The 22,218-nt window shown below is 47.8% G+C and overlaps 6 protein-coding genes across 6 annotated transcripts; 2 read left to right on the plus strand and 4 right to left on the minus strand.

Annotated features, from left to right (window-relative positions):
- Nucleotides 1–852: 852 nt before the first annotated feature.
- Nucleotides 853–2,118, plus strand: FIESC28_09101 (uncharacterized protein; the record flags this gene model as incomplete). The annotated part of the gene is made up of 1 exon (XM_031163238.1): nucleotides 853–2,118. The coding sequence occupies one exon, from the start codon at nucleotides 853–855 to the stop codon at nucleotides 2,116–2,118; it is 1,266 nt and encodes a 421-aa protein (XP_031012661.1).
- Nucleotides 2,119–2,278: 160 nt separating this feature from the next.
- FIESC28_09102 (uncharacterized protein) lies at nucleotides 2,279–3,598 on the minus strand (the record flags this gene model as incomplete). The annotated part of the gene is made up of 5 exons (XM_031163239.1): nucleotides 2,279–2,607; nucleotides 2,657–2,787; nucleotides 2,840–3,299; nucleotides 3,355–3,391; nucleotides 3,458–3,598. 5 exons carry the CDS (start codon nucleotides 3,596–3,598, stop codon nucleotides 2,279–2,281), a joined length of 1,098 nt encoding a protein of 365 aa, XP_031012662.1.
- A 2,049-nt stretch (nucleotides 3,599–5,647) lies between these two features.
- FIESC28_09103 (uncharacterized protein) lies at nucleotides 5,648–8,558 on the plus strand (the record flags this gene model as incomplete). The annotated part of the gene is made up of 10 exons (XM_031163240.1): nucleotides 5,648–5,701; nucleotides 5,748–6,484; nucleotides 7,193–7,217; nucleotides 7,269–7,301; nucleotides 7,353–7,443; nucleotides 7,490–7,531; nucleotides 7,650–7,735; nucleotides 7,783–7,820; nucleotides 7,864–8,472; nucleotides 8,522–8,558. The coding sequence occupies 10 exons, from the start codon at nucleotides 5,648–5,650 to the stop codon at nucleotides 8,556–8,558; spliced, it is 1,752 nt and encodes a 583-aa protein (XP_031012663.1).
- Nucleotides 8,559–8,690: 132 nt separating this feature from the next.
- FIESC28_09104 (uncharacterized protein) lies at nucleotides 8,691–10,739 on the minus strand (the record flags this gene model as incomplete). Its single annotated transcript, XM_031163241.1, has 1 exon — nucleotides 8,691–10,739. One exon carries the CDS (start codon nucleotides 10,737–10,739, stop codon nucleotides 8,691–8,693), a length of 2,049 nt encoding a protein of 682 aa, XP_031012664.1.
- Nucleotides 10,740–11,981: 1,242 nt separating this feature from the next.
- On the minus strand, nucleotides 11,982–17,789 carry FIESC28_09105 (uncharacterized protein; the record flags this gene model as incomplete). The annotated part of the gene is made up of 9 exons (XM_031163242.1): nucleotides 11,982–12,409; nucleotides 12,480–12,737; nucleotides 13,649–14,026; nucleotides 14,078–16,077; nucleotides 16,137–16,706; nucleotides 16,752–16,776; nucleotides 16,830–17,138; nucleotides 17,194–17,458; nucleotides 17,511–17,789. The coding sequence occupies 9 exons, from the start codon at nucleotides 17,787–17,789 to the stop codon at nucleotides 11,982–11,984; spliced, it is 4,512 nt and encodes a 1,503-aa protein (XP_031012665.1).
- A 2,274-nt stretch (nucleotides 17,790–20,063) lies between these two features.
- On the minus strand, nucleotides 20,064–20,806 carry FIESC28_09106 (uncharacterized protein; the record flags this gene model as incomplete). The annotated part of the gene is made up of 3 exons (XM_031163243.1): nucleotides 20,064–20,306; nucleotides 20,363–20,502; nucleotides 20,785–20,806. The coding sequence occupies 3 exons, from the start codon at nucleotides 20,804–20,806 to the stop codon at nucleotides 20,064–20,066; spliced, it is 405 nt and encodes a 134-aa protein (XP_031012666.1).
- Between the last annotated feature and the right edge of the window lie 1,412 nt (nucleotides 20,807–22,218).

The raw sequence follows: 22,218 nt of genomic DNA on the forward strand, positions 1-22,218 counted from the left end.
TGCCGAAGATCCGTAAGCAGAGGATGCAGCACTAACCGATCGGGTGCTATCGTGCGCCACTATCTGTTAGTGCAGTAGCTCTCTTGATGTCGATCACTTTAGCCTATTAGCAGGCAACAGCTAACCGCCACAGCCACCGCCCGAGTGCAGTACAGCGGCATCATGACCTGATCGCCCAGCCTCCACAGAAGGATTCGAGACCTTGTATCACCAAAACTGGGCAATTGCAGGGCGGACCGATTGCCTATTACATCATCGGTCCGTCGGATGAAATACGAATATCCTCAAAGGAAGAGCTCCATTTGTTCTGGAACTGGTGGCTGTGGGGATATGAATCACAATTGAGTGCTTACTGGGCGATTTGAGGCGCTTTTGCTTATCGGGTGCTGATGTTCGGGGATTGCCAATTACAGATGAGGCCCGTCAGCGAGGCTCATTTGGTCGCATTTGGTCATCTTAATTGATTCTGTGCGACAGGTACTGACGTGGTTTATCACAATCAGTAAAAAGTCATTCACTGGGTTTACTGGATTTAACGGAGTTTAGAAAAATGGTCGAATGCCAGTGATTGAAACACAATGACCGTCGGACAAGCCATGATCAGATAAAAAGTAAGCACCAGTCTATTATGGGACAGATCATAGATTGATAAAGAATTCTCGTCATTCAATAGGTCAATGTAAGCCTCCATCGTAAGACGGTAGTAAATAGCCCGCCCGGTGAATTCTCTCGGTCTCGGCTTTCGCTCTATGACTCGGCCAATCATTCAGCCATATATACATTCATAGCTGCCTTCCTCACCAGCAATACGCTTATACCAATCACTCAAGATTTAGCAAAAGCTCACTCATCATGGAACCATTAAAAGTTCTCATCGTAGGCGCCGGCATCGCCGGTCCCTCCCTAGCATCCTGGCTCGCCAGAACAGGCGCAGAAATCACTCTCATCGAACGCTACCCCCAACTCAGATCAACAGGTCAACAACTCGACGTCCGCGCCCAAGGTGTGCCTGTCATGAAGAAACTAGGCATCGAAGCAGCGATCCGCGCGAAAACAATCCACGAACCTGGAACGCAACTCATCGATACCAGGGGGCGTACGAAGGCGTTCTTTGGTGTTTCGGATCATGGTGGTGCGAATCAGAGTTTGACCACCGAGTATGAGATTATGCGTGGGGATCTTGTTAAGATTCTTATGGGTCTTACAGAGGGGAAGAAGAATGTGAAGCACAAGTTCGGATTGAGTGTTACTAGTTTGACCCAAGGTAGTGAGGATGACCCGAAGGGAAAGGTTCATGTGGGGTTTGATGATGGGGGAAAGGATGATTTTGATCTTGTTGTCGCGGCAGATGGCACGGGGTCGAGGACGAGACAGCTTATGCTTGGTCCTGATGCACCTGATCCGAGACATTGGCTGGGAGGTTATATCGGCTTCTTCAGCACGATCTCTCAACCTCAAGATTCCAACTGTTTCACTTTCTGCCATCTTCCTGGAGGGAAGTATATCGGGACGAGAAAGGACTCGAAGGATATGACCCGTGTGTACATGCAGATGCAGGGCCAAAACGAAGCTCTTGCCGCAGCGCACAAGTCCGGAAACTTAGCAGACCTCAAATCTGCTTGGGCGGATGTCTTCCCTGGCGATGAATGGGATTGCAAGCGTTTCATGACCGCGATGAAAACCTCTCCAGAAGCAGACGACCTCTACTCAACGCCTCGACAGGAAGTTCGTCTCCCGCCAGGATCATGGTCGAAGGGTCGTATCGTGGCGATCGGCGACGCAGCGCACTCGCACACAGCAAATGGTTTCGGAACGACATGGGGTCTCGTAGGATCATATATCCTCGCCGGAGAAATCGCGACGCTGTATAAGCAAGATCCTAGTACGGCTGTCGTAAAGGGTGTGAAGCGGTACGAGGAGGTGTTTCGACCGATAGCGGCCGCTGAGGGTGGTGAGAATGATTCTCGTGAGAAGTTGTTTATGCCGCAGAGTGCCTGGGGTATTTGGATGCTTCATTCGGTGGCGCGGGTGGCGGCTTATCTTCATCTGGAGAGAGGTCTCGGAATGGGTTCAGAGAAGGCTAAGTGGGAGGTTCCAGAGTATCCGGCCCTAGAATGAGTGCATCAGGACTGGCTGTACAGTAGTTAATATTAGGAAATTATATCGCTTCTCATTTACAAAACTCACCTCAAAAGACGAGTTCAAGACAAAGAATTGCAAAATATACAATCAATAAAATTCAAAATAGGTATCATAAATCACACAATCATCACACGCATCACACATAATTCAAAGAACCTCTACCCGGAGACTCATCGCTCGTCATACTCTCCTCTGACCGCTGCTGCATAAATTCCTGCCGCGATATTGAGTTTCCATCTTTGGTAGCACCTGGTAAGCTGATCGCATCATAGTCCGGGTAGGAGAACGCACGTTGGCCTTCGATGACCATGTCGCGGGGGCTGCGGGATCGTCGGAGGGCGATGCTGTTGGTGTAGGTGTTGTTTGTGTTGCTTGCGTTGCGGCTGGGGCCGTTGGGGTATGTTGTGTTGCCGCGCAGGCCGGGGATGAATTTGCGGAAGATGGGACGGAGGAGAGCGAGGCCGCCTAGGATTGTTAGTAGAGGATATGGAGGGGTTGTTGGGGATGGACGTACTGGTGAAGACGGCGAGATGAACCTCGACGTTGGCCCAGACCATGGCTAGGGAAAACTCAAAGGGAAATTCGCGAGAGTTGGCGGTATATCTCTGCGCTTCGACGATTTGAAATATAGAGGCGACACCAACCCTACAAAGCGTAAGTAATCAAATCAGAGATTTCAATCAAGGGAAGAACATACAAGGAACCAAGACTGAAGATAGCAATAACAGCAATCTTCTGTCCAAAAACCAACTTCATCCTAACAACCTCCCAAAGCGGCAAACCAAGAATAATAAAATCCATAAGACAATGCGTCAAATCAGTCCCTAAATAATATCTTCCAATATTATTCAGACATTTCCCATCGATAGACTTATCCCAGTACGCCTGCACAGGCATACAATGAAAAATAGTCATAAAGGTGCGGATGGTGATCCAGATGCCGCTGCACACCATGAGGATAATAATGGGCACGCGGATTGACGAGACGTGGAACAGGCGGCGGTAAAAAGTGAGTACAGACATTTTACTCAGGAATATGGACCATGAGTAAAGGATTTCGCTGACGAAGAGGATTTCGTGGGATTTTTCGAGAATGTAGTCGATTTCGGATTCGGGGAGGTGGCCGACCTTGCGACCCATATGGAAGCATGTCGTCCCTTGGAAAAGTCAATTGAGTTTTTTTTGGTGAGGAATGTAACGGTTGTGGCTTACAGACGATGAGGAGGATTGAATAACCCAGCGCCACAAGCTAAACACCCAAAATGTCAGTATGATGAATTGAAAATGAGACAGGATGGTGGGGTGAGTGTCGTACCCAAGCTGCAATAGACAAACCATCGTCATAGCCAACCCCTCTAGGTGTCATGCGCCTCGCTTTGATGCGAAGGAACAAAGCGAGGGCGCTGGCGGGCACGGGAATGATGATGGCGGCCCAGACATTGGGAACCCTGCTCATGATGATGATGAGCTACAATGAGGAGGCATTCTCCTCTACATACAGTACAGTAATTGCAATCAAGAGATGGGGAGGATGAAGAAAAGTGAGACTGTGAGGAAAAGAGGAAAAAAGAGGGGCGAGTGGAGAGATGGCTCTACCTTTATGCGACAGTGATAAACCAAAGGAAGGGTAATCGGTAATCAAGGGCCAAGAATTTAGTTAGTGTGCTGTTGGGTCGGGGTTGGCTTAGCACGTCGAATTGCCACCGTTGACAGGCGAGGGGTATCACTCAACCCAGTAAAAGTCAGGCCAGTACAACCTCAAAAAAGCCACAGCCTGACCCTCAAAAGCAAGCAGAGCTGAAAGAAGAGGTTTGATAAGGGTGCACATCTCTCCCTGCATGAGAAAATATTACGCCCTGCCACAGTCACAATCCCAATCAATAACCCTACAATTGCAATCAAACCCATCCCCCCCATCAAGTCGCGCACACCATCTTTTCCCCAGACTCTTACCAGGCCAAAACAAGTCAAGTCAAGCGGCCTTTCTGCGTAAAGAATATCTCACGCGACACGCAGCCAAGCTTTTCTGTCCACTTGTAAAGGGCTGATCATTTGACCCGCTTCAAGATAAGAGTTTCCCAACCACAGCCCAGGTTGCAATGTCTTGATTGTGAGCTGAATTGTGCGGTTGATAGCGTGCACCTTCTTAATACAGCTAGACTCTTAATGCAAGGTTTCCTTCTTTTTGTTCTTTGGAAGGTTTTTTGATTCACCTTTATCTGAAGGGATCAATTGATTGACACAGACAAACACACACTCAACCACGTCATTGGGAACTGGGGTTTTGGGAGGGAGGGTCTTTGTGGATTCAATGCTCGTTTACCCCAGATTTTTAGTTGAATCCACGTGAACAAAATCCACTTTCAAGTCTGGACTTTACCAAAATTCGCCGAGGTTAGCCGTTTGAAAAGAGGCGCATCGTCCGGCAGTTTTTTTTGGCTGCGGGGGAATTGTGAGCGCCAGGTTTGTCCAGACTTGTTGCTTTCAACATAACTGCAGGGATGCCAGGATGAGGTTATTTGGCAGCCTGCTTGGCTTGCTTATCGCTGATCTTGACTGCACAATAAGTCGCTAATGGTGTGCACTGACAGACAAACATCCAGATACTGGCAGCCTTACCAGACAGGCTGGGTTACATTCTTTGTTCTCAATTACGAATTCCTTTTTGCAAATTGATAAACGAAAATGACGGTGAGGGTTTTTGGGGGCTGTGTTTTGGGAGATAGCCCCCATTGATTGATGCAGTGAGGATTGAACAGGGCCTCATTTCACAGCCGAGTTTGTTACAGGGTAAGGCTGCGGCGTGGAAAGTTCGTGTTGCTTTGAGCAATTGACTCGGCTCTGGGTACTCGATCGATGGGTGCCTTATTGTCGCTTAGATTGTCGCATTAATTGTGCTTCGCGTTTTCGGGTTTACAGGTCGGGTTCTCTTCCAATAAATATTCCTCGATCAAAGCCAGGTTGTCAGCTGACTGTCGGATTCGGCCAATGTGCTTCTTAGCGCACGACGATCATTGAGTCCGTCGGTCGGCTTCCCAACGGCTGTCTGTGCAATTTTCTGACTTTGCAACTCGTCAACCTCGTTAGCCATGACTGGCTCTGCCGTAAACGACGAAGTGGAGTCCATCAATCGATAGAAATTGACGCCATTCAATTTGAGGATGATCCCTGTCGCTTAGTGACATGCCGATGGTCTCGACTTGTCGAAAATGCTGTCTTGCAGATGGCGTTTCTGGATAACGATTGAGACTGATGAGTAATACTTTCTGCAGCACTTTATAGAGGCAGCAACAGAAGTAACTGCTAACGCTTCTCACCTTTTAGATGATTGGTCAGATATGCCACTGACCCCGCAATCCCTTATCGCGACTTGAACGCGCACTGACGTAGCATTTCGCGTGAGGATTCTCTGTCTGCTCCCTGGACTCCTGATTGTTGTACCTGCATATCGTGAATATCTTGCTCTAAATCCAAATTTATCTCAGATCGTCAAATAAGTGCAACAATGGCAGAGCCTCGCACACCTCTCAATCCAGCAGTGGCGAATGCCATGAACGCTGTATGAATTCCAACATCATCATCTTGCTCTCAGCTAACCCGTGCAGCTTACAACCAGCATCGTCCGTGATAATCTCCATGCAGCAAATGCTCTTCCGAAAACTACACCCAAAACAACCCCGGCATCAGGAAAGAAGCGCAAAGCCTCAGAAACATCCCTAGAAGAACAAATCGAAGCATACAAAGCTGATCTCAACGACGTCCATCCGACATCCTACTTCGAAGATGATCCCCTTCCTAGCTGTGCTTCCATTCGTACAAAGTTGAACAAGCTTTTCGATTCAGGCATAATGACCAAGGCGGAGTTCAGCAGGGCTACTGGTGCCAATTCAAACTCTTTGAACAACTTCCTCAAAGCCAAGGGTCCGTACGGTGGTTCTGGAAGTACTGTTTGGAGAAATGCGTACGATTGGTTCAAGCAACGAGAAGTCGCTGGTCTGAAAATGCCTGATCCTAAGAAAAGTCAAGCAAAAAAGCAAAAGAACGCAGACGGAACACCCTCATCAGGCAAGACCACTGGTCCAGATCTTCCCGATATCAGCGACATCCATCTCCCCGATGAAGAAACAGATGAAGTACCCATCTACGACGACTGTGATGAAATCCGTCGTAAAATCAACGCACATATGACAACGCCCGGTCTATCACAAGCACAGTTTTGCAGAAACATGTACGCTTCGTTTAAGGTTCCTAAAGGAAAGGGCATCCAGTCGAAGCAGTTGTCAGATTTTCGTGGTGCCAAGGGTGCGAATGCGGGGGCTAAGAGTGCGGTTTATTATGGTGCGTATGTGTATTTTGAGAAGTTGAGGATTGCGCAGGGGAAGCCGAGGACGCAGCATTCGGAGTTGATGATGGATTTGAACCCGGGGGGTATGCCGAGGGATATTGATGATCGGACTACTTGGTTTATCGGAGCTGCGTAGGGAATGTTTGAGAAAGGAGGATCAGTGTTTGTATACTCTTGTTATGCTGTGACCTTTGTATATTAGTGTTGCTGCTGGACAGTGACTGGGATGTTCTGCTCGTGGGGCGAGCTGTTTCGTGTTTATAATCAGTCGCTGCTTCTGCGAGCCCAGAATCTCATATCACATTAATATCAGAATGGAAGTATGGCTATTCCTCTACCCCCTGCTCGATGGAATATTTATTATGTGAACTTTGGTCACACTTTCCACATATAACCAGAATATTTGTGCTGAAAATAGCCTCAATCCCCTCATGATCTGATCTGCCGCAGCGGGGTAAACCCACAACCGTACACTTTCATGACATATCATTTACGTTGCAGCAACGCCCGACCAACAGATGGAGTCTCAGGAGCAGAGCACGCTGTTGTTGGTTCGGAAAATTCATGTGTCTACGCGGCGAACAGGGCACCCCGGCAGGATGGCATGTTGATAAAAAGAGGACGAGGCAGCTTTTACTTTTTTTTCTCTCGGTCTTTTCTTGTTCCAAAATTCCAAGACTTTTGAACAATGGCAACTCATGATAGTCAGCCTTTGGTGGCCGATGAGACAGTAAGATGTACCAAACAGTTACAAAAACTTTGTCTGACCTGACTGGTGTAGACCCAACCTGACGACGACTCCCTATACGTGGAGGTACGCAATTCCATTCCCACAAAAGGCCGCAGACTGACAGCCTTTTGTTAGGATGTCCAATCGTCGACCCAAAGCATAAGCAGCAGCATCCTCCAATACCGACAAGAGAATGGTAGAACCTACCACGGATACAAGGATGGAAGTCAGTACGAACTCTTGAACCAAGTTAGCCTGCGCTAATTGTATAGAGTATAATGTTCCCAACGACGAACAAGAGAACGAAAGACTAGGTACAGAAGTTCTGACCCCGTTCCGCCGCTTCGTTGCTGATGAGGCGAGACCTGCAACATGCCATTTTCCTGCGAACTTTCAATGATAATCTGGGGTTTGCTCCGCCAAATAATCCAGATGCCGATGTCAAGAATGTCCTTGATATAGGCACCGGAACAGGAATTTGGACCATCGACTTTGCGGATGAACATCCCGGAGCTGAGGTTCGTTTGCTGTGCAGTCCAAGTCTGTGGTGTTCTAACTGGTATAGGTTATCGGCGTCGATCTGTCTCCCAGTCAGCCCAGTTTGTATGTATTTCTCCCAAGTTTTGTGAACAAGCTAACCGTTTAGTGTTCCGCCAAATGTACGATTCATCATCGACGATATTGAAGAAGAGTGGCAGTATTCCACTCGCTTCGACTACATTCATAGCCGAATGATGAATTCAAGCGTAGCAGACTGGTCAAACTATGCGGCCAAAATCTACGAGTACACACCACCTACCACCAGCCCAGAACCTTCTGAACTAACCTTCTCCAGCAACCTCGAGCCTGGCGGCTATGTAGAACTCCAAGAGATCGACGTTTTTGCAACCTCCGACGACGGCACTTTAACAAAGTCCCACGCTCTCCATCGCTGGGCGCAACTCCTCCAGGACGCATCTGACAAGCTCGGTCGTCCCTACTTTCACGTCAGCGGCTTGAAGGCTGTCCTCGAAGAAGCAGGCTTCGAAGATGTCACTGAGGCCTTCTTCAAATGGCCTTCTAACCCATGGCCCAAGGATTCTAAGCATAAGGAGCTGGGGCTGTGGAACAATGAGAATGCGCAGTTCTTCTTGGAGGCGGCGGCTATTGCGCCTTTGACTAGAGCTTTGGGGTGGTCGAAGGAGGAGGTGACTCTTTTTGTTGCGCAGACTAGGAAGGAGGTTAACGATAAGAGGATTCATGCTTACTGGCCTATGTAAGTTGGATCCTCTTTGTTTTGTTCTTTTGAGCTGACGATAAATTAGTATTTCGGTGTATGGACGCAAGCCGAAAGATGCTTGAGGGTGTGGAAGAAGAAGAGTAGCTGTGTGATGAAAAGCTTTATTTGTTGAGTATGCATTTGAGGACATATACGACTGTGTTACTTAAAAGCCTATATATTGTGGAAGAAGACATATCATTAGATTCGCTGAATCATCCCACCCTCTCAGATAATTCCACGTCTCCTACTCGTTGATAAACTCCTGTCTCATGAGTCGAAACACCAGAAGCCGTCGCGTTCCTCAATCCAATCCTCTGTCCTGAAGCCTCTTGAATAACCTGAAGAGTTACAGTCTCTTTATCCAACCCGCTCCCCTGAAACAATTTCTCAACCTCCGAATCCTTTTTAGTAGTCAAGCCACGAAGGAAGCTACCATCCTCATCATAGTTAGTCTGGGCAATACACTGCCAGATATTGTCCCCAACACAAGAAACCTCGGTGTTGAGAATAAAACAGGCGATGATGAAAACAACAAGAACTACATGTCCGCCCAAAACTCCAACGGTAGCCCAAAATCCTTCAGAAGTTCGGGGGAATTGAGCTCGGTAGAACCATGTTATCTGAGCTGTGTCGTTGTAGTCGAAATATGGGGTCTTATCGTAATACGCCATCCGACCGATGAGCGTCATTAAGTTCTGCCAGGCTTTGGCTGAGTTATTCGTCGCCCTAAGCGTATCTTGGAACATTTGCTGGTGCACCCTGTTGAAGATCTGGGGGTTCATTCGTACGGGGTCGTCGTCTCGATCGAACTGAATGCCGCATGAAGCGCACATGTAGCCACCAGTCTGGTCACTGTATTTCACGTATGGTGGAATGATGTCCTGAAAGGGGAACTTGATCCGGGTTAATTGGTTCTCCCGCGAGAGATTGTACGAAGCCATGGTCTGATTGCGAAAGTCCTCGGCTGTAGTGTCGAGCTTCATTACATGTCGTTCTCGATGGTGCTTTTCATAATCTAGTTGCGCCCGAGCATCTGTAGTATTGAAACGCGTAGTTTTAGTATTCCAGGTGCCCAAATTGGGTTCAATCACTGGCCGGTCTGACGGCGCCGTGATGCTCACGTTTGCTTCAACAGAGACGAATGAGTCAAAGCATAGGCTGACGGCTAGACGAAAAGTTGGCACCTCATATAGACGGAACGTAAGCCATTCGTCTTGACCTTTGAGTAATAGCTTGTGCTTTGTATGGCGGGGGGAGAAGTAAAAGTCCCTGGGACTTGTTGTGTCTGTTTCATTGACGATAGCCCGTCGACCCATTGCACTTGTTATGTTGATGAGAAGATAGCTGCGACCTGTCAAGAGAGTAATATCATCGCCAATTACGTGGTAAGAAGATCCTTCACCACGCTCGAAAGACGTGGTTGTGTCGCTAACGATGTCTGCGTAACGTGGGTCAAACGCTGATAGAAGCTTAGGTCCTGAATAGATGACCTTGGTTATTATGTTCCACTCGCCTGCGTCATGGGTATATGGCAGTTCTTGAGCCCGGGTGAGGGTAGTTTTGGGACCTATGCCGAGTGTGGTATCGAGAGTTCTGTTGTGCAGATCCGCGGTATTACCTGCAGAGTCACCCCCGATCAGACCCTCCGGCATGTCGTTCGGGATGAAGGTTCCGTTCAAATACCACCCCCACCCTTCAACGAATGCAACGCCCAACCCGTCGTGGATTCTTGGCTGGACGCATGCGACTCTGGAATCAATAACTGTGGATAGACCTTTGTACCGCTTGATTGATGTCCGTACAGTTGCATTTCGAAACGGGATAAAGGCTCGGTGAACAAGTCCTGTATCACGAATAGTTTTGGTTTCGCGGGCATTGGTCACGAAAGGAGACCTTCGTTCAGCAAAGGTTGGAAAGTCTTTGACTGTTTCCAGCCAATATCGTTCCCGCTGCATATCGTTAACTGCAGAGAGATTGTGATTGTCCCATGATAGTGCGGCCAAATTTCTGGTATCTTGCTCCTCGCGAACGAGTTGACCGATGCCCATGTCCCGCACCAGAGCTGTAGAGGCGAGTTGCAGAGCAGATGTAGTGATGGTTAAGCATAGCACCACTATACCCCAAAGCGAAGCTCCTCGGACATTGCCGTATAATGATTGGAGCAGGTTCATCGGCGCAGCGTTGGATGAGCGAATGACCGAAAGTTTTGCTGAGCCATCTATGGTGACACTCCGACGTTCCAGAATGATAGAAGCGAGCATCGAAGTGCACACGCTGGGAGCTAGTAAGCACAGATAACAAAGATAAAACATGATTATGTCTTACGCTGCTTGATAAGCCGCTGCTAAGCGTATCACAAGAGTTGTGGTCGTTACCAGTGGCAAAGCCCAATTATTCGAAACTATGTATAACCAGGCTGAGCTCGGATTATGGCCTGTGGGATACGACCAAAGAAATGCGAGAAAGCCTGCTGCGCCCATCATGACCAGCAAGCCCATCAACAAGACCACAATCGTTAAGATGGACAGCTTGCGCCATGGCGAGAGCTTTTCGTAGCGAATGGAGGTTTCTGTCGCGTTAGTCTCTGGCGGTTGGGGGAGAAGGCATTGGCTCGAGCGATGTGGATCTTGTAAGGATGAGGGAAGAGACATTTCGATGTATTGTCACACTGAGTGCTGGAGGAGAATTGTTCAGAAAGGGAGAAACAAATGGCAGAGTGGGTGTTAGCCAAGCTGCTTAATATGATAGCTAGCAACACCCCTGGCAAGCCACGCAGGTCTATTCCAAGTTCTGACTCGACGGCCAGGCATCACTTGCACATTATGCATCCTTCGAGACTCTCAGCCACATACCACGCAATAGAATACGAAGAGGCGGGGTTTGTGTTACCCAAAGGAGGTAAATATAGGTGACAAGTCATTCAGCTGAAAAGCCAAGCCACAAGGTCAAAGCTGGAGCCTAGTTGATAAAAGCAGACTCCATGATCAGACCCTTGCATTTCAGCTCATTGTTGAGTCTGCACTTGACGAATCAGGCTCTCACGACGCATCTCATTTTTAACTTTGATTCGTTCCAGGTACAGTCCTTCGAAGACTCCACCGCGATGCCAAGATAGAATCTGTGCATTATGGTGGCAGAGTAACAAAAAGATTGTGCTTTAAGGCTTAGAGGGCTAAAATAAAGTAACTTAAATGTTAGGCTAAAGTCATTCAGTATTTCCTCTCAGGTTCTGAGCGATCAATCCTTCTGACAATCTGACGTATATTTAGGCCCATCCGTTTATTTACATCTCAATATCTGCACACAGAGCCCGAATCGTCTCAAACGACCCAGGGGTCTCTACCCAAGAGCCCAGACAGTTTCGGATTGTCAAACAAGCTTCTTCGGCTGTTCCCATTGAGTACGCATCGGGCATCTGTGCAGCCGCAAAGTAGGGGTCGTGGAGCCTCATATGCCAAAAAATGAGGGTTATAGTTGTTGATGGATTCGTAAAGTGACGCCACTTAATCTTGCACTCTTTTGATGAGATTGGAAAGGTCTTGAATGTTGCCCATCAGGATGCCGGGTCGTGACTCGAAAATGCCGTCGACAAGTTGACCGCGGATGAGCTGGATGATCTCTGGAGGTACAGTGCCGTTGAGAGCCCTTGTGGTGTTTTGAACAGCTTGTAGATCCACCAGAATTCGTATCTTGATTAGAAGGACGGCTGCGACGTGGCTCAAACCGAGAAAGTCGTTCTTTGCCCAAGCACCGAGTGGAGTGTCAAGGGCGTCGGCGTCCTTGGCATCCAAGTACGGGAGATCCATGTTGCCCCAATCGTAGTTCTGATCGTTGGCAGAAGTAGCCCGCCATTTCATGAAGTCATATGCGGCTTGGTCCTTCTTGAGACGAATGTACAGCCCTCGAACCATATCACGAATGCCCATGATCGCTACGACAAAGTCTGAGCATATCAATGAAATGATCCAAAGCTTCTAGAACCACTTCCATGCGGCCATTACCGGCGCCACCGAAGGTCTCCAGCATCGTATTTACCATGCGAAAGCGCGCGCGCATGTAGTCACGCGTTTCGAGGATGCCCCAGAAACGACCAACGAAAGTTTCGAAGAAGTTTGTGTTCTGCCACATAGGGCTGCGGAGCTCTCGCAGTGCTTGTTCCTCCTCCGCGTGGGCCTTCCGTATTTTCTTGAGGGCGTTGCATCCCTTGTTGTGGCGGTTTCGATCGGCCGCTTGATGGAATGCTCCGCAGTAGTAAACGGCTTGGCAGGCCGAGCAACGGAGTAGTCCTTGAGTAGTCCCACAGGTACGGAATTCGCAAGCGCGTGGCGAGGGGCCAGATGAAGTTAACGATGGCAAACGACGATGTTGTTGTTTGTTCGCTTGATTGCCATAGACTGTTTGCCGGTTTGGTCTGATGCGATGGAAGCTTTTGGTCGTGTCTTATCTTGTTTTCAAGGTCGAAGGTGAAGAGATAGTTCTGCAGGTGAAGAGATAGTTCTGCAGACAAGAAAGGGCGTCAATAAATTCAGAAGTGAGGCCAACTTGAATCAAGAGCAAGCGGTGCACAATAAAGACACGGTGAAATTGTCGGTTGTTACTGATGTCGTGGTCACACATATCGTAGCGGCGTAATTCCAATGAGGCGATCACATTTGCCCCACAGACAATTCGTCTTAGACGGCGAGATAGTGATAACGTTACGTGGCCTCTCGAATTGTTCGACCTCCGGAGATATTCGATTTGGCACGGTGTCTGTTAAAGCTAGATTCTTTACATTAGTAACATAAGAAAGACTTAGAAAGCTCTACCATTGTAGCCAACAATTGATATAAAATATATCACATATCGAGATCGAGATACTTAAACAGTTCCTTTTTTACTTTATCTTCCTATAAATAGCTTACTAGGAATTAGAATACTAGAAGTGCTGATAAGGATATTAATAATAGAGATTTAGCTAGGTACCTTGTCTGTAAGAGTAGAAACTGAGTTCACTCTGTGTGGTAGTAATATGGCTGCTTTCTTCCTGGTTCATCCCACCAACTGTTATTCTGCCAACTGGGTATGCTCCGACGCATTTCACCGACTACATCTTCTCCTCGTTGCTCGATCAGTCCATCATAAGTAAGTGCTCCGCGCTTAAGGAGTAGATCTAGTATGTCATCCTTACGAGTGATCTTTTCCTCGACACTTAGCTCTCTAGCCCGCCTGATAGCTTCGGCGTAGTGCTTCCCGCCCGTCAGAATATGATCATAGTGCCTCTCTCCATGCTGAGCAAGACTGAGAGGGGTTTCGTAGGTATCAGAAAGCGGTGATAGATTGACACCTTTCTCGATAAGCCGCTCGACGATCTCTAAATGGCCGTTCGCTGCAGCCCCGTGTAGAGGTGTCCAGCCGAAGTTGTTGGCGATAGATGGGTCAATGTCGTGCTCCAAAAAGAACTCAACAGCTTCTTCGGCGCCAAAGGCAGCTGCTTCATAAAGCTCATGGCATCCTTCACGTTGCTTGAGGTCGATATCTGCTTTCTTGTCTAGCAGCAATTTGAGCACTGTAGTAGTCAGCAAAAGAAGTCTTGTCGAGGATGAATCTTGTATCTTACCTCGATTTTTCCTGAGATCAGCATTTGCAAGTAAGGGTGTTCTTCCGTTTCGATCCCTCAGGTCTACATTTGCGTCGTTCCTGATCAGGATATCCACAAGCTTGCAATCCTCCCTCCAAGTCGCGCGGTGGAGGAGAGACTGCCCGTGGAAGTTTGACAGGTCTGGTGAAACACCATGGTCTAGCAGAAGTTGGACAGCTTCGTGCTTTCCACTCTCCGCAGCGAGGAAGCATGCTGTTCTGAGGAAGGCGACCTTGATCCTGTCGACATCACTAACATGTGACCCGTCAGCCTGATCCCCTTTCGATGACCCTGCCGTATCGACGTCGTCTCTATCGTTACTAGAGCCGGAAGTTGTACTGTGACTGCGCCCTTCCCAAGCTCTTGCTGTTGTACGGGCAAGGTGGACATTGCGTCGTCCCCTACGTCTCAAAGCGCGAGTAGAGGAGGCACTAAACGACGGCCAAACTTCATCCAACGAGCTCGGGGGCGAGTCAGATAGCAGTTCGTTGTCGTTTAGCTCAGCCTCTGAAGTAGGCTCAATAGAACTGGACTCCAACTTGGAGTCATGGCCATAGTCGGTTTCGGAGTCTGACTCAGAGTCAGGTTCAGGGCTAGAATAGTATCTTGGGCGGTTGTCATCGGAATCATCTTCTCCAGTGTCCGTATAAACATATTCTGCTCCCTGTGAGACCAGCTTCAAATTAACATCAGTTGTCGAAGCACGAAGGATAGACTCCAAACCAAGCACATTGCCGGAATAGGCGTAGCGAAGAAGATCCATGTGAATATCCAATTGCAACTTCGGCTCTTTATCCATAGATGTAGCTTCTGATGGCGGAGCCTTGAGAACTTCGGTTTTCATAACGTTAGACTGAGGAAAAGACGTTACAAGAATGGTCAGTATACCGCGCATCTGTTCAAAGAAGAACAGACACAGGAATCCGAGGATCTTAAGAAACCCCTCATTGGGCAGTACTTCCGTCGTATCACCAAGTATCTGCTCGATGACCGACTTATAGTCCCTTTCCATGCAGTGAAGCAAGATGGCGTGCCCTCTTTTGGTGTTGAGATCAATCTCAGCACCATTGCGTAGTAGGATGCCAGCGATGAAGTCAAGGCCGCTGTGGAGGGCAACCACTAGAGCTGAACGTCCATAAGGGTCGAGTGAATTAATGTCTGCCCCTTCGTTGATCAATCGCGTAACAAGCCGGGAATTGCCCATATATACAGCCAGATGAAGCGGCTGAAGCGGTTTCATGGTGTTGGCGCGCCATTTTTGACGAGTTGTAGACCGGCCACTCTTCATGAACGCCGATTTTGTCTCGTAAACATTGAGTCTAAACAAAAGTCCACTGTAGAATGTTCTTTTCTCTTTGTCCGTCACAAGATTATAAGCTGCCTCGGCTACCTCGGTATTATCCTCGACGCCTACCATCCTGCGATGGTGTCTATGCAGATACTGGGCAGCGTAATCTTTCAGTGGAAACGCCTCGTGGCCTCCATTAGAACGTGGGCGTCGAGATTTCCCTACCACTCGACGGGTAAGTTCGGAAAGTGATAGGTACCTGATACAAGCGAGAGTGATCTGAGCTTCGAAGTTGGGGAACTCTTTGTGTTTGGTCTCGTTGAAGAATTCCTGGGCTGACCTGTGAACATACCGAACCCTTTCGTCCAGGTCAATGACTAGAAGGCCACAGCATTCAGAGATTATTTCTTTCTCCTGGCGAAGGTATTGAAGCGGCGGGCGACCCTTACTCTCGGTAATGGCAAGAGCGTGTTGGAGTTCCTGTACGGAGAGTAGCTTCTCGGAAAATGCCACCCATCCCAATGTTGAAGTAGCGCGAAGTGTTCGGTCCTCAGTCTGACTCTTGAGGCGAATCATAGTGTCTTTGTAGGCGTTTTGAAGATCATTCGGCAGCTTTTTCAGAACATTGTCAAGCTGAAATCGATTCTGGACATTGGAAAGAGCATCCATGTGTAGTCGTACAAGGATGAACCTGACTCGAGGTTAGTAATTGTATCTGACAAAAGAAAACACCAAAACTCTTCAGCGTACATTCTTCCAGATCGGCGTTTTACCACGTTTTTTATCTTCGCGTGGGATTTGGGATATGGGGCCAGAGAAGGATTGTTTTTGATCACAGACTCTATGTATTCGTCCATGTCCTCGTCCTTTGCTTCAATTGTTGCTGGTTCAAAGGTTTCCTGTAGCTTAGCAAGATGATTCAAGACCCGAGAAGTTACCATAATCTTCACAACAGGCTTGAGCTGCTTCAGACTCTTCAGAAGCTCGTTTCGACTGTTTATGTCGAACTCATCCAAAGCATCGACAATGACGAACATTGTCTTGCCCTCATTAATTGAGTTCAGCATTCCCTTGATGTCATCCAGACTTGGAGGCTGGACCTTGTTATCAATCTTCCCTTGGCGCCGATATTCCTCAAACTTTGCTACGATGTAAGGATGGGTATCAGCTTCACCTTGGTACTGGCGCAGAAGGCTCCCCAGCAGGTCTTTGACATCGGGGCTTGAGGTATATGATAGATAGAGATGCGTCACCATGGTATTGGTCTTTCGCTTCTCATCTTCCTTTACCCATGATCTAAGATGTTCGATGACAGTGGATCTGGTAATCATTAGTCAATGAACTGGCGGAGTAGGGCCAACTTACGCTAGAACGCTTTTCCCGGCGCCGGCTTATTTCCCGTTCAGTCAACGTGGATTTGGTAATTTGGAAAGGAATACATACGTTTTCCGGTGTACCAGATTCTATCCACCCATTGGTTTTTCCAATTCATAAAAAGCTCAGACAACAAAAGCCACTTGCCGCCAATAACCCGATCGGGCGTTTGTTCTATAACCCTCTGGTGCATACCAGAAGAATCGATGGACGATAGCCACCCGAGTATCTCGTCGCGTTGAGAGGCTTCTTGCTGACTCAGTACCGCACCTAGTGTGTTGACATCAATACAATCTCGCAAAGCCTCGTTGGCCTCGGCGAATTTGTCCAAGTCCTTGTCTACCTCATTTTCGCCTTTCAGCTTTTTTACCCATGTCTCTGTAGGGATCCATCAGTATTTCACAACTTGGAAACAGCAGAGCACCCAACTTACTTAACCGGCTTTTGACCTGTTCTGTCCCGACATTGCAGATACCCAAACAGCTTACGAAGAGCTTGACAATGCGTTTTTGGAGCAGCGCGGTCTCTGTTCCTCCTTTCAGATACTTCCCCAAAGGAATCAAAGACTCTAGACGATTCGCGATACGACCAAAGAATGTCTCCAACTTGTCAAAGTCCTCCGAAACCTTGGTGAAGGAACCGAACAGCCATGCGAATGCATTGACTACCAAGGAGGCTGGCGTAAAGGCGGGCGCGACCTTTTGGATATAAGAAGTTATCCCAAGCTAGTTGAGGATTTGGGTGACTTACAGCTGAGACCACCTGTACAGAAAACCCAAGAGCTTGCACAAATGTTTCGATGATCTCCATGTGTTTCCCAATTTCTTTGCAGGCTCCGATAAAACGGGAATCGCCCTTTCGATACTCGCGAAATCCTTCAAGCCACTCTGCAGGGCTTTTAGCGGATTCAACGCGGGGCTTCTGCCGGTAGGAGATCGCGATTTCCGACTTCAGGAACGTTTCCTCGGCCTCACGCCAAAGCTTTCCAAGCTCTCCCTCAATCATAAAGTGTGTAGACTTTTGGGTCATGATGCAGGTATGGTTTGCGTCAAGATGGTTCAATGCTGGTTTTGGGAGGTTAAACTGACTTGAGTAGGTTGTACAGTCTCAGCTTTCGGTTGTTTTAAGTCCAGATATTGGACACCTCCAAATGCATATCCTTAACCCAGCATTGCCAAGAGACCTTTTGCATGGTTGTTTCCAACCGTGGTGACTGCTCCACTTGTTGCTTATTGTAGTTTTGCTTTTGCAGCAATATATTGGACGATCAGATTACGCCAGTACCCGTATATGCAATGGCTTGTATCGATGTGCAAAGGGATCATGGAGTCGATGCCCAAAGCCAAGCCAACAGCAGCTCCGGTGGTGCCCCAGCCGCTTGGAGTGTAACCCCCAGCAGTTACTTGGAGAGTGGAGATGTTCCCAGCTGGAAATCAAAAGAAATGGAATCCCGTTAGTAAGATCTTCAACATCAACACTCTTTGTGGTCACTTTTGCGAGAGATATGATTCTTGTTTGCAGAACCTGGTAGGGCTGTAGGGTCCTATCCTTGTTTTTGGAGGGATAATGTGGGCGGCTGGTTGCCGCCGGCAAAGACTGAGGGGACTTCAGGGTCGTGCGCACATGCGGGCCTCATTTAAGAAGTTAGCTACAGCGCTTCAATCATATCATATTGGATTTTCTTGTTACGAAATATACAAGACAAATTACTATTGACGGTAGTTAAAAAAGAAAGGAACAACTAGAATGTTCAGCTTGCTACACAGCAGTTCCATAGCTCATCTTGATACTTTGAGGTAATATGATGCCATTTCGACTGGATAGAGCGGAACATTGCGAGATGGATGCTGTAACTCGAACCTGTCATATCTACAGTTATCGCGCAACATTGGCGCTAACAGCTGTCGCACAGCCGCACGTCTCACCATAAAAATGGGTCGTTAACAACAGCTGTACGTCGCCGCGGGTGTCGCATCTTTTCTTGCTCTAAGGGATCAAGCCCACCCAGGAAGGCTTCTTTCAGCTCTCCAGGGGCAAACAATATGAAGAGCCAAATGGCCACGCCATGTTGCCATGCGCTCAAGAATGGGACAGGTCATCGACTGCTCTAATCGAGAGCCGCCCCAATCAGATGTCCCGGACCGACCCTTCGTCGATCATTCGACCGTGACAACAACTTGGCACTTGAGCATTTCCGCAATTTGGCCAAGCTTCCCTTACATAGTGCCGGCCCGAGCCGCTCGGAACCAAGGAAAGGCTAAATTTACCTAACAGCGCTAATCTCGCCCGCTAAATGACAAACTCTTCTAGGATACCGGTAGTCTCTTACTACGCTACGCATCATTTTTGCCCCAAGATGTGCTTGTTTCCCACAACGGTCCAGAGTGAATATTCATCCCTGCCTTTATGCATGTAAAAATGTTTGAAGGTTACTGCTGCGCTGGTTTGCAGCTGCTATCGCTCTGCGGTAGCCCTTTCGAAGCCAACAGCTGGTAGTAGCTATATAATGCCACCATCTGCCACCTCTGACATTGTCGGCTAACTCCCAAGTATATTCCGTTAACAGGTGCAATCGTTGCGTTTTGTACTGGACATCAGCTAATCGAGACCATGGGGAGCCACCCCTCGTGATGTTATCTGGCTACAAGGTGGTGATGCGGTCATGCGAGTCAACGTGACAATTATCGCACCAATCGACGGTCAGGTGGGAACGCTTAGGGATGAGCCACAGTCACTTCAGCAGGCACTGTAAGGCTATAAGTGGTCAAGTCCAAGGTGCGATGTAACCGGGTACCTTGTCAGTGTAATGGTGTTTTGAAATGCTGTTACATGATTTCAACGACCTCTGAAGCCAAGTGTGGGATTATAGAACTCGACGCTGTGCCCTATATGGTAAGTAAGGGAATTTCGTTCGTGGAGACTGATGTTGCCATTGATACGTTGCTCAATTGTGGAGTAACTCTGATGTACTAACAATGTGCCTGATATGTACCTCCAGACTCCTCATGACACGTCACTGAAAATCTGTTCTCGAAGCCTGTGCGTGATACTGTTCCCCATCAGGATCATGGGGCAGATGGCATGGAAATGAGATTAAAATTCTCTGTCATCATAGCTCTGCAATTCGTCTACCCAATATGATAATCATCGCGTAAGACATAAATCAATGGGCATATTTGTGACTGTTCCATCATGCTCCTGTCTAATTGCCCAATCAAGGGCTAACTCTCAGTGCAGGTACTGCTTTCGAAAACATATCTTGGTTGTGCGATGCTATTGCCTAAGAGCAAGACCAGGCTGCGTTTAGAACGACAGGATCTTACAGTCTTTCTCGAAAGATCCGTCAAAGACGACCTTGGTATCAATGTGAGTCCAGACCTCATTTCCGTTTCTCAAGTACAGTCTGATCTCGCCCTTGGTAGTCTGCAAATTGGCCTTCAGAACAACGCCATCTTTGAGGTTTCCGTAAATGTTATCAACGCTGATTCCACAAACGCCGATACGGACACCGATCTCATAGGTGTCGGTGTCAACATACCCGGTTATCTGTGAAGCGTGAGTCTCTTGTTCGCCTGCTGCGTGCCTATACTGCATGTATATACCTGGTGAGGGCCAAAGCTCCAGTAGATATCTCTTCGGCTTTCGTTGGTATGTGCAGGAGGGAGAGATCTGGCAATGTCGGCCTGCTGGACCACCCACACGTTGTCGCCCTCATCGGGGGCTGTGATGGAGACAATGGCGCCTATATTCTTGTTAGCGTCTTTGTGATTCGAATTGCCAATACTCTAATATTATTACGCTCTCGTCATTGAGCATATTGGAGTCATCCTCTTGTCGTCTTACGGTGCTTCTACTGCGTCTCGTCGCTGGGATGATCAAGGTAGATTGTACGAGGACCCCTCTCAATCACTGAAGCCTATTTCTGGCAGCTTGAAGGTAATTGCTACTTCGAACACCTTAGACTTCACGGTGTTCGGAAAAGTTAATCAACACACAACTGAGACCTGCTCAGCGTCCTCAGTACGTGCTACTTCATGGAAGAGCATCGCGATCTTCTCTTCACCTTTTCAATGCACGCTCGGACGTTGCATGTCTTACCTCAACCGCTGAGAAGCATTAGTTGGCAAAGGATTTGTGCAGGTCTCAAGACTAGCCTGACGATATGCTGTCCTATTTGGGGAATGTTCGAAATGACCGAACCACAGTACTAGATAGAATACCGAGATATTCGAGTTGTTCTGAAGAAGATTAATCCAGACGGTAGACACTGGACACCAAGCAATCAGGGAAACACTACCAACTATTCCAGTAGTGATATATTCAGCTTAGCTCAATGTCAAGATAAACCTTATAGCGACCATACTCCGTTGAGGTACTTTGTGATTCTGCAGAGTCACTAGCTGCTTAATTTGTTGTGCATTTGCAGCCACTGAAAGGGGCCTCGAGACGCGATGCTCACTCAGGACGACATCATTGGATAGATTACGAGTGAGACATCAATGGTTTATCTCAACATAAGCCATAAAGACTATCGTCTTATATGCAGTAAATCTCGTCGTTTTCCCCAATCAACGGCTGTAAGATCGTCTCAGTTTGAGCTTTTGGTCTCAGAGTGGACACATCGATTGAGTTGTAGATCCAATAAGCTGCAGGACAATAGGTTTTGTCTTCATCAGCTAGCCACATTTTCCAGAAAGGGACGAGAATGTCTCAAATGGTGTCATTATGATGAAATTAATCTTGGCAGATTGCACCTCACCTTTACCGCCTCTTTCCTAGATGCAGAATCAGCTTCGAAATATCCGTCATTTTTACAAAGCAACCTTGTATCAAGATTGTAACATTCCTCCTGGCTTCAATCAAGATCTGGAGCTCTCACCGGTTTCGGTGTGGCACATAAGATACCGAAATATAACCAACAGGAGGTCAGCCGGTAAGACGGCTGGTACCGCCACCAGTTTAGCTTCCGCAAGGTAAGCTTGATACTTTCGTGGGACCGAGCAATACTCCTTACACGCTGCTTTGATCGCCAATTTGAGGTAATGATAATGGCGCTATAGAGGCAATAACTGCGGCAGTGGTTTTTGGCACCGATTGATTTCTGCAACATGGTGTGGTCGATTGTCAATGGGCTTCAAAAGCTGAAGTAGGGTATTAAATCTAGAGAAGTTCAGTCTGAGATGTTCCCAATAGTATAATCCTTACTATCAGACTCTTTTTCCTTGTCAACAAAATTTCACGAGAAATTCCCAACTTTCACTTCTGTTCAGCCGAGTCCAAAGTGCCATAGTCCAGTGAACTCCTGTCTACTGATCTAATCACACCGGACGGTAGACCTGATTTCTTGGCTGGCCGAAAGGCTCTCATGTGGCCTAATGGGTCAACGTTCAAAGTCAATTCTTTCAATGGCACTGCTCTGCAGAAGCGAAAACCCAAATTCTACGCTCAAACGTGGGAG

The sequence above is a fragment of the Fusarium coffeatum genome (assembly GCF_003316985.1).
Source record: "Fusarium coffeatum strain FIESC_28 chromosome Unknown BRIP53273_contig_222, whole genome shotgun sequence".
NCBI classification, from domain to species: domain Eukaryota; kingdom Fungi; phylum Ascomycota; class Sordariomycetes; order Hypocreales; family Nectriaceae; genus Fusarium; species Fusarium coffeatum.